Consider the following 14,448-nt stretch of genomic DNA (forward strand, 5'->3'; position numbering starts at 1 on the left):
CAGAGAGATTAATAATGAAGCTTTTTTTAAAAAGTCTATATTTCTTTTCCTTTCATACATGAAAGTGTACTAAGAGCAGTGGTGTCAAACTCAGATCTAAACAGATCCCTAAGGTCGGCATACTGACCTAGAAAACCAAAAATTTATTTTGTAAAACTTTTCCCAATTACACTTTAATGTGTTTCATGCACTCTGGAGCTTGCAGGCAGCAAGTCTGACACCTCTATACTAAAGCAAGGGTTGAGAAATATAGTTTCTACAACAGACAGTCTGGATATGATACCAAAAGTTGATTTTATTTTATCTTTTAACTATTAGACAAGATGAGGCAATGTGGTACTGCAAAATATGCAATGAGAATAGAAGACTTTTTTTTTTTAAGTCCTGGTTTCAGCACTAATCATCTATGTGACCTTTAGGAATTTACTTCATTTCTCCAGGGTTATTTCTAGTGTTAAATAGGGGGAAGGAAGGGAGAAAGGGCAAATGACAAAATGATCTCTAAGTCCCTTCTAAGTCTAATACTCTACAATTCTCAAAATGGTACATGTCACATGTCAATCTATGGCATAGAATGGGTAAAAATGTTTTAAATACCAACAATAGGAATGCTGTTTTCTGGGATGCTTTAGGTATAAAGTCATGGGGATAGACGACTGGGTATCTCAAAATCCTTTTCTACCCTGACATTCATTATTAAATAATCAATCAACATTAAGTCCCTATGTGCAAGGTACTATATTAAACGCTAGGTATAAAAAACTAAAGTAAAACAATTTATTTCTCAAGGAACTTATGTTCATTCTCATGGGAGAGCAATTAGACTGATTATTTAAATGTTTTATCTCTAGAAACCCTCGAGCCTCATGTCTAAAACAGAACATAGTGGGTATGTCTAACCCTCTAAAACAACGTTTAAATTTCCACACTAAAATAATGAGAGCATGTGCAAGTGTACTTTCCAGTATCCAAAGCTATGTTTCCCAAAAACAGAATTTAAAAAATAAACTACTCAGAAGTATGCATATTGCTACCTGATAAGTGTGTAAAATTCTGGTTCTGAGCACACAACTGAAAGATGGTTAATAATAACTCTTCAGAAGATGACATTAAACAACATCCTTTAATAGAGGTGAAAAAGTTAGAGGCCACATCACAGATGAAAGATACTGGTGACTCAGTATTTCCAGCTTCTGAAATATGCTTTGCTTTGGATAGAGCTGCATTAAGTTTGCTGATAATTCTCTCAATATAAGCTTCTCCAATCAAGTAATCTGTTGAAAAAATTAAAAAGAAACAAAATGTTACAAATATTATCACTGCATTTTCAAGCATATTTTTATTACTGGCAATTCTTTTTCATCAGAACAATTCTCCAAATATCCAGGTAGCATGGCATGGCAGACAGAGAACCAGTCTTTGGAGTTAGAAAGACTGCAATATTTAAGGTCATGCTTCTGACACCAGCTATGTAATCATGAACAAGCCAATTAAACAGTGGCCCAGCAAGCCTCTAAGACTCTAAGTTATAGTCTTGTCAGTCTTCAATAATGGAAAGACATTCAACTTCATATTAATGAAATCAAAGATCGAGACCAAAAAGAAAACTAACACACATGAGTATAAATACATACATACAGACACACACATACACACACACACACACACACACACACACACACACACACAGAGAAAACTCAAGGTGACTATTCAATCTACACTTTCAAACTTAGCTCAAAAGCACATAATAAAAATGTTGATGTTCTATAAGAAAAGTAGATTAGCTTAACAAAACTCAAGTTAAAAAAATTATATTTTTTCCAAGTAATGTTGAAAGGATTAAGAGAGCACCACAGATGCCTGCAACAGATCCTGCAAATTAAATCTTTTTATATACAAATAAGAAAAGTCTTACGGCTTCTCTAGGCCAATAACCAACAAGCTAACTGAACCTGGATCGCCGCCTTGTTGTGGAAAAGGGGCTTGCATAGCACAATGAAACTATAAGCTATGCCATGCAGGGTTCCCCAAGACAGACAGGTCGTAATAGAGAGTTCTGATAAAAAGTGATCCACTGGAGAAGGAAATGGCAAACCACTTCAGTATCTTTACCAAGAAAACCCCATGGACATTACTAAAATGATAAAAGAGGTGACATCAGAAGATGAACCTCTCAGGTCAGAAGGGTTCGATACTCTACTAGGAAAGAATGGAGGATAACTACAAGTAGCCCCAGTACTAAGGAAATGGTTGGGCCAAAGCCAAGAGGAAACTCAGATGCGGATGTGTTGGGTGATAAAAGGAAAGTCTAATGCTATAAAGATCAATATTGCATAGGAATCTGGAATGTAGGGTCTACGAATCAAGGTAAATTGGATGTGGTCAAACAGGACACGGAAAGATAAAACACCAACATCTTAGGTGTCGGTGAACTAAATGAACAGGAATGGGTGAATCACTACATATACTACTGTACCCAAGAATCCCTTGGAAGAAATAAAGCAGCCCTCCTCATAGTCAATAAAAGGGTGAAAAAAACAGTACTGGGAGTATAATCTCAAAAATGATAGAATGATATTTGTTCAAATCCAAGGCAAACAATTCAAAGTCTATACTCCAACCACTGAGGACAAAGAGGACAAAGTTGATCAGTTCTAGAAAGACCTACAATATTTTCTAAAAAACGATAGTACATTTGTCATAGAGGACTGAAATACTAAAGTATGAAATCAAAAGAAAATTGGCGTAACAGAAGAAATGAAGCAGGACAGAGACTAATAGTTTTGTAAAGATAACTTGCTGGTCATAACAAACACTTTTTCAACAACCCAAAAGGTGATGCTACACATGGATATCACCAGATGGTCAGTATCAAAATCAGACTGGTTACATACTTTGTAGACAAAGATGGAGAAACTTCAGTCAGTTAAAACAAGAGCTGGAACTGACTGTGGCTCAGATTATGAGCTTCTTATTAAATGAAGGAAGTAGGGAAAACCATTAGACCATATAGGTATGAAATAAATAACATCCTCATGAAAATGAAGTAGAGGTGATAAATAAATTTAAGCAATTAGATCTGATAGATAAAGTGCCCAAAGAACTACAGACAGAGTTTTGCAATACTGTACAGGAGGCAGCAACAAAAAACATTTTAAAGAAAAAGAATAACAAGAAAGCAAAATGGCCATCTGATGAGGTTTTACAAACAACTGTGGAAAGAAGGAAACTGAAAGGGATAAAGGAGAAAGGCCAAAATATTTCTCTAATGAAGGCAGAATTCCAGAGAATAGCAAGGAGAGATAAGAAGGTTTTCTTAAATGAACAAAACAAAGAAACAGAAGAAAACACTGGAATGGTAAAGACAATAGATCTCTTCAAGAAAACCAGATATATTGGAGCAGCTAGGTGGCACAGTGGATAGAACACCAGCCCTTAAGTCAAAGAGGACCTGAGTTCAAATCTGGACTCAGACCAAACACTTGACACTTACTAGCTGTGCAACCCTGCGCAAGTCACTTAACCCCAACTGCCTTAAAAAAAAGAAAGAAAAACATATATATCAAGGGAACGTTTTGTACAAAACTGGGAATGATACAAGATAAAAACAGGGACCTAACTGAAGCAGAAGAGATTATGAAGAAGTGGAAAGAATATTCAGAAGAAATATACAAGAAAGATCTTATTATCACCAATAACATTATGGTGTGTGGTCACTGACCTACAGCTAAATATCTTTGAGAATGAAGTCAAATGGGCCTTAGGCATCATTGCTAACAATAAGGCTAGGGGAGATGGTACATTCTAATTGAGCTATTTAAAACCCTAAAAGATAATGCTGTAAAAGTGCTGTAAAAGTCAATATGACAGCAAATTTGGAAAACTCAACAGTAGTCACTGGATTGGTTACTTTAAATCACAATTCTAAAGAAGGGCAGAGCCAACAAATGTTCAAATTACCGAACAACTGTGCTCATTTTACACACCAGCAAGGTTATGCTAAAGATTCTTCTAGCTAGGCTTCAGCAATATGTGAACTAATTACCAGAAGAGCAGACTGGTTTTCAAAGAGGCAGAGGAACCAGAAACCAAATTATCAACATTCACTGTATTATGGAGAAAGCAAGGGAGTTCCAGCAATAGACAGCAAGGAGATCAAAAATGTCAATTCTCATAGAAATTAATTCAGGCTATTCACTGGAAGGTCAAATACTGCTGAAGCTTAACTACTTTGGCCACACAATGAGAAGATGGGACTCACTGAAAAAGACCCTGATGTTGGGAAAGACTGAAGACAAAAGGAAAAAGGGACAGCAGAGGATGAGATGGAGACAGTGTTATGGAAACAACAAACATGAACTTGGAAAAGCTTCAAGAGACAGTGGAAGACAGAAGGGCCTAGTATGCTATGGTCCATGGAATCCTGCAGAATCGGCCATGACTCAACAAACAATAACAAAAACTGAACCTGGGAAATTCTAGATTCTCCAAAAATTGATCCCCAGTTGTCAAAATAAACCCTCACTGAACATACCATTTTTAACATGCTGAGACAATACCAAACTCAATAAGGTCCATCCTTCTGAGGTAAAGGATTCTGAAGATACTGTGCCTTCCAAGTCCTTATTACACAAATGATCAGCCAAAGTTACCAATTTCTCCCCTAGGATATCTCCCTTTAGCCAAGTAGATACTAACAAGTGTTTACTGGAACTTGAACATGCCTGAAAACATAAAAGTAAAGGTAAGCATAAGCAAGAGTTAGGGCCAAAGATATGCAAGTTTACTTAATTCATAAGTTTTCCTAAAATGCCATTTAAATATCAGTCCCTTGCCTAGAAAACTTTAATTATTCACCACTATCTGAAGAAAAATAATAACTATCATCTATATGGCACTTTAAAGTTTGTAAAGAGCTTTCTTCACAGCAACCTTGTGAGCTAAGTAGTACACATTAAGTATACTATCCCCGCTCTGCTGATGATGAAACTGAAGCTTTGGGAGATTAAATGACTTGCCCATAAGCGTACAGTTACAGTATATGAGGCAGAATGTGAATGCATGTCTTTTGACTCCAAGGCCAGTACTCTAGCCAATATGACCCATTATCTCCCCCTAAATTCCAAACTCCTCAATTAACTCCAACCTTTCAAATTTTTGTCTCCCATTATTTTTTAAACACAAAGCCTCTGTTCTATTTAGGTTTGTCTAATGTCATACTCTCACCTCTGTTCGTGATATTCTCTGATGCTGCCTCTCTATACAAAGTCTACTGACTGAACTATTCTGCAACTACTCCAGACACTGGTAATTATTCCCCTCTCTGAAAAACTGTCTGTACCACTTATTTGGGAATTTATTCATATAACATTCTGTACTTTCATGCCCCAAATGTATGTCTTCTTCCCAAACAGACTATAAAGTTCTTCAAGATAATGGCTGTTTCATAATTCCTTTGTATTCCCCACAGAGCTTAGCACTGTGTTATGCGCACTTCATCCTTCATAAAAATCTTCAGGAATGAATTTTAAATAAAAAATACCTAACAAATGTTATTTTCTGGTTCTTTAGTTTTACTAAAATTAAAGAGCACTTGATATATAATAGTGGCAATTTACTTCTATAATAGATTGAAATTATACTGCCATGAAAAAAAAAAGAAACTTTGGCCCAGAAGCATGTTATTGAGCCCAGATGTCTAACTGCAAATGACCGATCTTCAAGGAAAAAAAATCCATCAATCCATTCCAGAAACATGCTGATCCATGTTCCTCATGCTCCTTTGTTTTGAGGATTGAGGAAGAAGGGAAATTGTAACTTGGTTCATTTCAAAGAAATCTGGAAAAAAAAAATCCAAAAACCAAGTGTCGATTGGGAAATGCCTTACAAATCATTCTTTGGAAATCATCTATTTTTAAAAATGGGTTGAATAGCATAAAAGCAAAGCTTAACAAAGTTCTATTCCTGGCTTTGCCACTAAATTGCTATTTAACCTTAAGTAACTTCTTGGCCTTTATTTCCTCATGTGTAAAATGAGAGAATTCAACTGGACAACTTCTAATGTCCCTTTTGCCTCTAATATTCAAAGACCTTTTGTTCTAAAAAAGCTTACTTTAGAATCCTCTTGGGGCAGCTAGGTGGTGTAGTGGATAGAGCACTGGCCCTGGACTCAGGAGGACCTGAGTTCAAATCTGGCCTTAGACACATAACACTTAACTAGCTGTGTGACTTTGCGCAAATCACTTAACCCCACTGCCTAGCAAAATTTTTTTTAAAAAGTCCTCTTTAGCTTATGGGTAATCTAATTTTATGAGTCAATTTTTTCTAATTTGAAGTGTGATGTTAAACAGATTGTTCAATAAATATAAAATAACATGAAACCTACGCTACAATAGTAGTAGATTACTGCTGGTCTAAGGAGCAAATCTATTTTAAAAAATTTTAGCTGCCTAAATCTCACACAAAACAAAGCATATTATGAAAAAGGAAGGATTTTAGGAGGGCAGCCACAAAAAATTTTTTAGCATGCTTGGGCACCATTAAGAAATGACACAAATAATTTCTCTAGTAATAAAGATACTCAATCTGTGATTTCATTGGTATAATTAACTCCTGAATGAGGAAATACCCTTTACCAATGCAAGGTGGCACCTAAAGAGGTACCTGCAGAACTAAGAAGTTAAATGTCTTGCTCAGGATCATCCAGCTAGTAGTGGAACTTGAATCTAGGTCTGCCTGCCCTCAAGATTGGCTCTCTATCCACTAAGTCACACTCATAAATCTTTTCCATACAGAATGAAAATGAAGGGGCTATAGTGAATTATTACTACAGTGATCATACTGCCTTGTTTTTAAAAAATGACAGATTCAACAACTATGACAGAATTTTTATCAACGTAACGACCAAACACAACTCCAAAGGACTGATGATGAAGGATACTATCTACTTCAGTACTAAAGAGACATGGATTCAAGATGCAGAATGAGATGTATATCCTTTTGGACATGGCCAATACGGGAATTTGTTCTGTTTTCATTGGGTGGAGGAAAGGTAGAAAAGAAAGAAAAATAAGTACTTAGTGGCTGAAAAAAGTTTTTAATTACAAAAAGATTAATAATCTGCTGCCTCCATGTAAGAAATGAAACTGAATTAAAAAACAACAACAACAACAATTTTTGGACATGGCAAACGAGGAAATTTATTTTATTTGACAAAACAGATTAGCTATAAGGTCTTTGGTCTTTTCCTCCCAACAGAGGAGATAGTAAGGAAATAAAATATTTTAATAATTGAAATTAAAATGTAATTTTAAAAAAGGCTGCACCCTGGTACTAGGAAAATAAATTTCCCCCCCACTGAAGTCACACTGGATTTCTCAAAAAGTATCCTTTTTCTTCTACTTAAAGACTGGCTAGAACAAATTACAAAAAAAAATAATGAACAGTGAATTTGTGGGTAAGAAATAAGTTCCTGAATTATGAGAGGATGTATTTAGTAAGGCCAAAATTTGCCACACCACCACATTGGTAAATAAATAGGGAAACAGACTTACTGCATACTGACTTATCAACTCAAGTTTGAAGGACACTAATTTTTTCTAAAACTACAAAAAATTAACCATAAAAGAACAGTGAAAAAAAATACCTTTTGAATAATCCGAAGAATAATATTCCATTTCAGATCCAACTGAATGAGGGAAAAAAAGTTACTTATAATCCATGAATAAGGCAAAAACAACTTCTGAAATATCAAAATTGCTATGGCACAAAGGAGAATTAAAATTAATTAAGCTAGGAAAGTCACTTACAGTCAGAAGATTGGCAATTAAAGTTTCCTAAGTTGAAAGAACCCATTTATAATCTATAGACTGAAGGCAGTAACTGAAAGAGTTTGTTGCTAAATTCTCATATGAAATCATAGAATTGTGAAATTGGAAGGAACCTCACAAATCAACTAAGTTCTACAACTTCTCTGTAAGTATTTATCTAACTTAATTGCTTTAATATTTTCAGTAAAATACTGAAGTCACCCACTGGTTCTAATTACAAATGAAGCTTTTTTGAAATTTCTATGTGCAGTTCCTAGTTCTACCCTTCAAAGCCAAGCAAAACAAATTTAATCCCTCTTGTACATGAAGGCATGTATCAGATATATGAAGACAGCATCAAGTCTAAGTCTTTTTTTTTAACAGACATCCCACATTTGTATAATTTACCAATAATGATCAATATCATATTCTTTAACTTACAGCCTTAGCGAAAAAAAGGGTCTTTTTTTAACAGACATCCCACATTTGTATAATTTACCAATAATGATCAATATCATATTCTTTAACTTACAGCCTTAGTGAAAAAAGGGTCTTTTTTTTAACAGACATCCCACATTTATATAATTTACCAATAATGATCAATATCATACTCTTTAACTTATAAACTTGGCCAAAAAAAGGGTAACCATGTTCCAATGCTTAACACAGTTCCCAGCACATAGCAAGCATTTAATAAAAGCCTTGACTTAATAAATGACTTGACTATGTGAATATAGAGTAATCCAAAAAAGCTAACTTTCTGAATTTCAACTTACTCCGTCTACTTTTAATGGAATGACATGGTAGTCTAACAACAAAAAAAGGGCAATAATAATAGCTGTTTCCAAATAGCATCTTAAGTTTTACAAAGTGCTAACATTATCTCATTTAATCCTTACAGCAACTCTGTGAGGTAGTACTACCCATTTTTTAATGGGTAAGAAAACTGGGACTCAGGAAGGTTACGTGACTTAGCTATTCACAGCTAACTAATTGTTAAGAAATAGGAGTCAACCTAGTGATACCTTTGTCAAGTCATCCAGTATATTTTTTCTTTCTGTATTAGTTTCACAGCAAGAGAGGACACTGAACAAAATATCAACCAGAAAATCAATGTTTGCCTTCTTGTCTTCACCAAGCCAATTCATTAGTCTTCGATACATAAATTGTATTGCAGGATTTTCATGGACAAATTTTCCTACTTCTTGAGGTAGCGGAGTAAGGTTTTCACTGGCATCGTTTTTTTCTTTTGCTAAGTCCAGCAGAGCTTGGAATACTTGGCATGAAGAGAAAGAATTGAGAAGAGAAGACAAAAAGCTTAAATGATGCTCTGACTTCAGTTCACTGATATGTACAATACTCTGTTCTGCAAGTTTACAAACTAAGTCATACAGAGGTCCTTTCCTTAGAGGAGATATAGAAACTGGAAGATTCTCATCCCAACAGAATTCAGATTCTTCAATATTCTCTTCTGAAAATATATCTATTTTGTTCTCTTCTTTTTTGTTCTCGGTGCTACTTTCAGGCATCTCATCTATAAATCTGACCTTAGCAACTTTTTTTTTCCTTTGTTTCCATGAATTTTCTGCCTTCTGAAGAACTTCTAATAAGGTAGATATGCTCAATAATGATTTTCCATCAGTTTCTTGTGCATTAATTTTCTGAAGACAAATTTCTGTTAGACTTGTCCAAAAAGTTTTCAGCACATTCTTCAAAGTATTAACTACTGTATCATCTCCTTGGGCTTCTGCTTTAGTTTCCCAGGAACTTAGTGTTTCTACTAACTGATCAAAGAGCTGTTCATTCTGCAGTCTTGGGTCTTTCAGTGCTGTATCAACAAAAGGGATCAACTAAAAATGAAAGACAAAAAAAGTAAAAAAAAGTTTTTTGAGTAGAAAGAATTTAAGTAATATATTTCTGACAAACTTTAGGAGTTGTTGAAAAATATATTTCGCCCCAGAACTCTGAAAGTTAAAGATCCTACAGCCATAATTAGAGTCTGCTTGAATTACTTTTTTTTTTAACCAGACCTGTGATTTTTCTTCAGTGTAGGGAGCTCCCAGTGAGGAATTTCTCTCTACTAATATGAATTGGGGGCATTGAAAGGTTATGTGACTTAACCAGGATCACATACCCAGCACATTTTTCTGATTCTGAGGCCAGCTCTCTATTTTTTCATTAAGCAACACGGCCTCTCTTAGATATGAAAAAATAATGCAGGTTTCTTTCTATGTCTGTGTTTATCCCAACCTTTTCACTTCACTAAGGGCTGATCACTGACACAACATATGGTTAATTCCAACTTAACCATAATTTTAGGCTTGGGCATAATAATTGTAGAATTCTAAATTTATCTAGCCAATATAGTATGTTACTTAATGAATAAGTACGGCAAAGTTAAAAATTATAAACATGATCAATTAATATTAAAAGGTTACATTTTTAAAATAAGAAGTATTTTTACTTTATAAATACCTGATCATTGATAAGCATCTTCTGCATTTTTAATGATTCTTCCTTTACACCTAAATTTTGTTGCATTATGAACCGTAAACATTCAAAAAATGCAGATATTACCGCTGAGCACTCTGACCGGCTGGTTAGGATTCGTTCTGTTGATAGTCTAAGAAATAATAAATTATGTGATAAGAACAATAATTTTGCAATTCTGACTACTGATTTGTCTCATACTCTTATAGTTAATAAGAAGAAGAAGAAACATTATGGAATGAAAATATAGGCCACGAAAAAATATACAGAAAATATTCTACCAACACCAGAATGACATATTCTTAAAACTACTGAAAAATGAGAAGTACTTAGAAATCATAGTGTGTTTAAGTTTGAAGGGTATATCTTACCCTTTAGTTACATAAGTGAAAAAATTTCTGAAGAATTCCAAGTTCAAATCTTTAGGTGATAGGATAAAAGGGAGCTTAGAGGCCATCTAGACCAACTCCCTCACTTTACCAATAAAGAAACTAAGCCTCCATGCCCTGAAATTAATTGATTTATTCATATTCACACAGCTAACAAGACTTATATTCAATGAGCTTAAATATCTTTTTTATTTATGTTGAGTATCTGAAAATAGAGTTAAAACAAGTTAAAAATACAGAAAGAAATCTAGGAGAAAAAATTTTGAAAAGATATTAATTTTCCATTAATATTAATATTTAGGTAGCACTTTAGATTTGCAAAGTGTTTTCCCATTTTATACTCACATGGGTAGATAGTTCAGGTATTATTATTCCCATTTTAAAGAGAAAGAAACTAAGGCCTAAATGATTTGCCTGATATCACTTGCAAACTATAAAGTGATAAAGTTAGAATTGGAAACCTTCTTACTTCAAATCACCGAACACTTTTTCCACTAAACAACCCTGCTCCACATACTAACTCATATACAAATTAGTAGGTGACTCCTGCACAAATCAAAACAAAATTTTTTTTAAGAAAATAAGTTAAAATAAAGAACTTACACATTTTTATTACCACTACAATGAACTGAGTTTTCATTATTTATTGAACTTAATCACTTTAAAAACTAGTTACACTGATGAAAACCCTAATTAAGATCTTGTCTACACTGGGTCCTATTTCTCAAAATGCTACCAAACTAATCCATTTGGCAAAGTGATCTCACTCTTGACCTTAGTATACTGATTTCACTGTTTTGTGTAACCTGCTACTATGAGAATTCCAAAGAAAAGAATTATTAGGCTATGGTTTTAAAACACATTTAAGTAGATAATATTTAAGATCGGAGAGACAGAGTTGGAAGAGATCTCAGAAGACATCTAGCTCAAACTCATTTTACAAATGAGAACAATGAGGCCCAGAAAAGTAAAGTGACTTATTCGAAATCATAGATGCAGTAAATGGAAGATCTAGGATTCCAACCCAGGTAACACTGACTCCAAATTCAACACTCCCACTATACTGTCTAGAATATATAAATACTTGAAGAATCTTATTCATTGGATCACAGATTTAGAGATATAAGAGACCTTAGAAGCCACTGAGGCTAAACCACCTCATCTGATAGATGAGGAAACTGAAGAGGTTAAGTGACTTGTCCACAGTCACATAACTAATAAGTGCCCAATACAGGATTTTAACTTGAGTCTTCCTTACTCCAGGCCTATCACTCTATCCACTCCACCTCCAAAGCTATAAGTGTAGAAGATTATAGACTACTAAAGTTTATCCAGTTCAACCTCCTCATTCTATAGAAGAGGAAAACGAAACCCAGAAGACGTAAGTGACTTGCCTAAGATACCACAGTAACAGAACTAGAATTTGAACCCTTCTAACTCTTGGTTCAATAATGATCAGTAAATCATCCTACTCTCTCTTACTAGGTTCCCATATTGTCCCATTGAATACTTACCAACAATAAGGTATATTAACTATAAGATGCTCCTTCACCCAGACAAAAGAACTATAAATTCACACATCTAGTCCAAGACACAAAAATATTACTATCAATGACATTTTATACATAGGGACACATTGTATTTCTTATTCTATTTCTCTACTTCTGAAGAAAATTATTTGTACTTTAACAATCAAAATTTAGGATATCTTACCCTTTAGTTATATAAGTGAAAAAATTTCTGAAGAATTCCAAGTTCAAGTCTGTAGTAGCACGAGGGATCTTGCTAATAAAAGGCAAGAGATAAGGATATATAACCGTAGCTAGGCCTCCTCCTCCTTCACTAAGAATACTTGACAGTTTGGGAAAGACATTTTTTTTTGCATTGACATGATTCCAACAGTCCTACCAAAAACAAACAAAAAATAGAAATACAATGAATCATTCAATTTATCCCTTCCTATAATGTTCTCCACTTCTAAAAAATGAAATTCAGAAAAGAAAAACACAGATTGAGTCATACTATAATCATCAGTCATAATCACAATACAGTCAAAATTATAACATAAATCAGCGTTGATCAGAATCCACATGGACATGCATTTCATTTAATATAATTCTACTAGGGGTACTTTCCGAAAATGACAGCTCAATTCCATCTACCTTTTAAGACTCATATACGCTGCTCTTGTTTGCCTGCAAGTTATTACGTATTAATGGTTGTTGCTTTAAGTAAGAAACTAAATACAAGTTTTGTGAATTACATTTCTATATTCAGGTTAAAATTTGTATCAAGATTTAGAAGAAGTTTCTTCTACTATCTTTTAGTTTTCATAATGGATGAAGTTTCTTCTACCATTTTTTAGTTTTCATAATGGACTTCTTTATGTTTAAAGCTAGATAATGATCCATTAATGAAAAAGGGACAAAAATAATTTTGAAGTTCTCTTACATACCTCAATGGTGGTAAGGATATAAAGCACAGCTTCCCAAAGAGATGGACAAACCAGTGGATCGTTTTCATCAATGCTAACGAGAACTGCAGGAGATACTTTGGATGATTCGGCTTTCACAGACTTTGGAATATACTGACATAAGGCAGAAATTAATTCAAAAAAAGCTGAACGAACCTAAAAGAGACAACAAAGAGAAATAATATAAAAGTTAGGAACACTTAAAAAGCTGTGTTACAATGAAGGCCTAGTTTTTTCATTTCCTTGTTACACATATAATAAATATCCAAATAAAATACATGGATGTGGTTTATTGTTTATGGTTAAAAAATAAAGAGCAGTTAATATGCACATTAAAGAACAACAATTTTCAAATCTATTACTCAGAGTTTCAAATAATTCTGATTTCCCATAACAATGCAGGAAAATATGAATGGCTCTGGGTTCCAGTGAAGACATGTGAATGCTTATAAATCAGGTACACAAAATGTCAAATATATTTACAACCAACAGCATTAATGACTAAAAATTGACAGAATTTAGTTCAAATAAGCAATCAGAATTTGATCAGAGAAATGTAAATAAATGTAAATTAAGGTATTATCTTAAAAAGAGAGAGATAAGATAGGCATTTAAAATATAAAAAGGAAAAAAATACCTGGGGTGAACTATGCTTTCCATACTTCCAAAATTTGTTCTGTGATAGAAGAGGTTTGAGTTTTTCCTCTAGAGAGGCAATCTCACTAGAAGGCAACATGCAAAGTAGTTTCTTTAAAGCCAACAGGGAAGAAGTTAAAATTCGAAAATATTTGGCTTCTCTTTCTTCTTCTGGAACAGTTCTTAATTTGAAAGGGGTAAGAGACAGGGGGTAATGGAATATATATTAAATATGCACAAAACAAATGTTAAAAGTAACAATTATTTATATCATGAAGACACAAATTCTCAATATAAACTCATTACAGCAACTACGAAATTAATCAATCAACAAGCATATATAAAGTATCTATTTACTAAGTGTCAGGCACTGTGCTAAGGTGAATACTAAGACAAAAGTGAGATAATTCTTGCCCTCAAGGACCTTACATTCCAGGAGAGAAAGAATGTATATATAAGCATATAAATGATATATGTAATTTTTACCATAGTGCCTTACATAGTGTAGGTGTTAATAAACATTTGCTGAATAAATGAAAATTTACAATCAGAGTAATTAGCCTGGAAGATTCAAACATCAGTACTAGGCTTGCCAACATGATGGATCATCCATGTCCTGCCCTCTAACTATGACTAACCTCCAAGACTTTCT

The 14,448-nt window shown here is 33.9% G+C and overlaps 1 protein-coding gene across 4 annotated transcripts in view; it reads right to left on the minus strand.

The window, feature by feature from the left end:
- Positions 1-14,448, minus strand: part of LTN1 (listerin E3 ubiquitin protein ligase 1) — an 89,721-nt gene that overhangs the window by 48,831 nt on the left and 26,442 nt on the right. For 3 of the 4 annotated variants that reach the window (XM_020995870.2, XM_020995868.2, XM_020995871.2), the window contains exons 6-13: positions 13,798-13,978; positions 13,143-13,316; positions 12,401-12,591; positions 10,284-10,431; positions 8,834-9,658; positions 7,646-7,687; positions 4,535-4,724; positions 1,035-1,274 (exon numbers count right to left, since the gene is read on the minus strand). In XM_020995870.2, the coding sequence (XP_020851529.1) occupies positions 1,035-1,274; positions 4,535-4,724; positions 7,646-7,687; positions 8,834-9,658; positions 10,284-10,431; positions 12,401-12,591; positions 13,143-13,316; positions 13,798-13,978 (1,991 nt within the window). The remainder of the gene's footprint in view (positions 1-1,034; positions 1,275-4,534; positions 4,725-7,645; positions 7,688-8,833; positions 9,659-10,283; positions 10,432-12,400; positions 12,592-13,142; positions 13,317-13,797; positions 13,979-14,448) is intronic. The other variant, XM_020995869.2, reaches the window with a different exon arrangement.

The sequence above is a fragment of the Phascolarctos cinereus genome, unplaced genomic scaffold, assembly GCF_003287225.1.
Source record: "Phascolarctos cinereus isolate Bilbo 61053 unplaced genomic scaffold, phaCin_HiC Scaffold_726;HRSCAF=1367, whole genome shotgun sequence".
NCBI classification, from domain to species: domain Eukaryota; kingdom Metazoa; phylum Chordata; class Mammalia; order Diprotodontia; family Phascolarctidae; genus Phascolarctos; species Phascolarctos cinereus.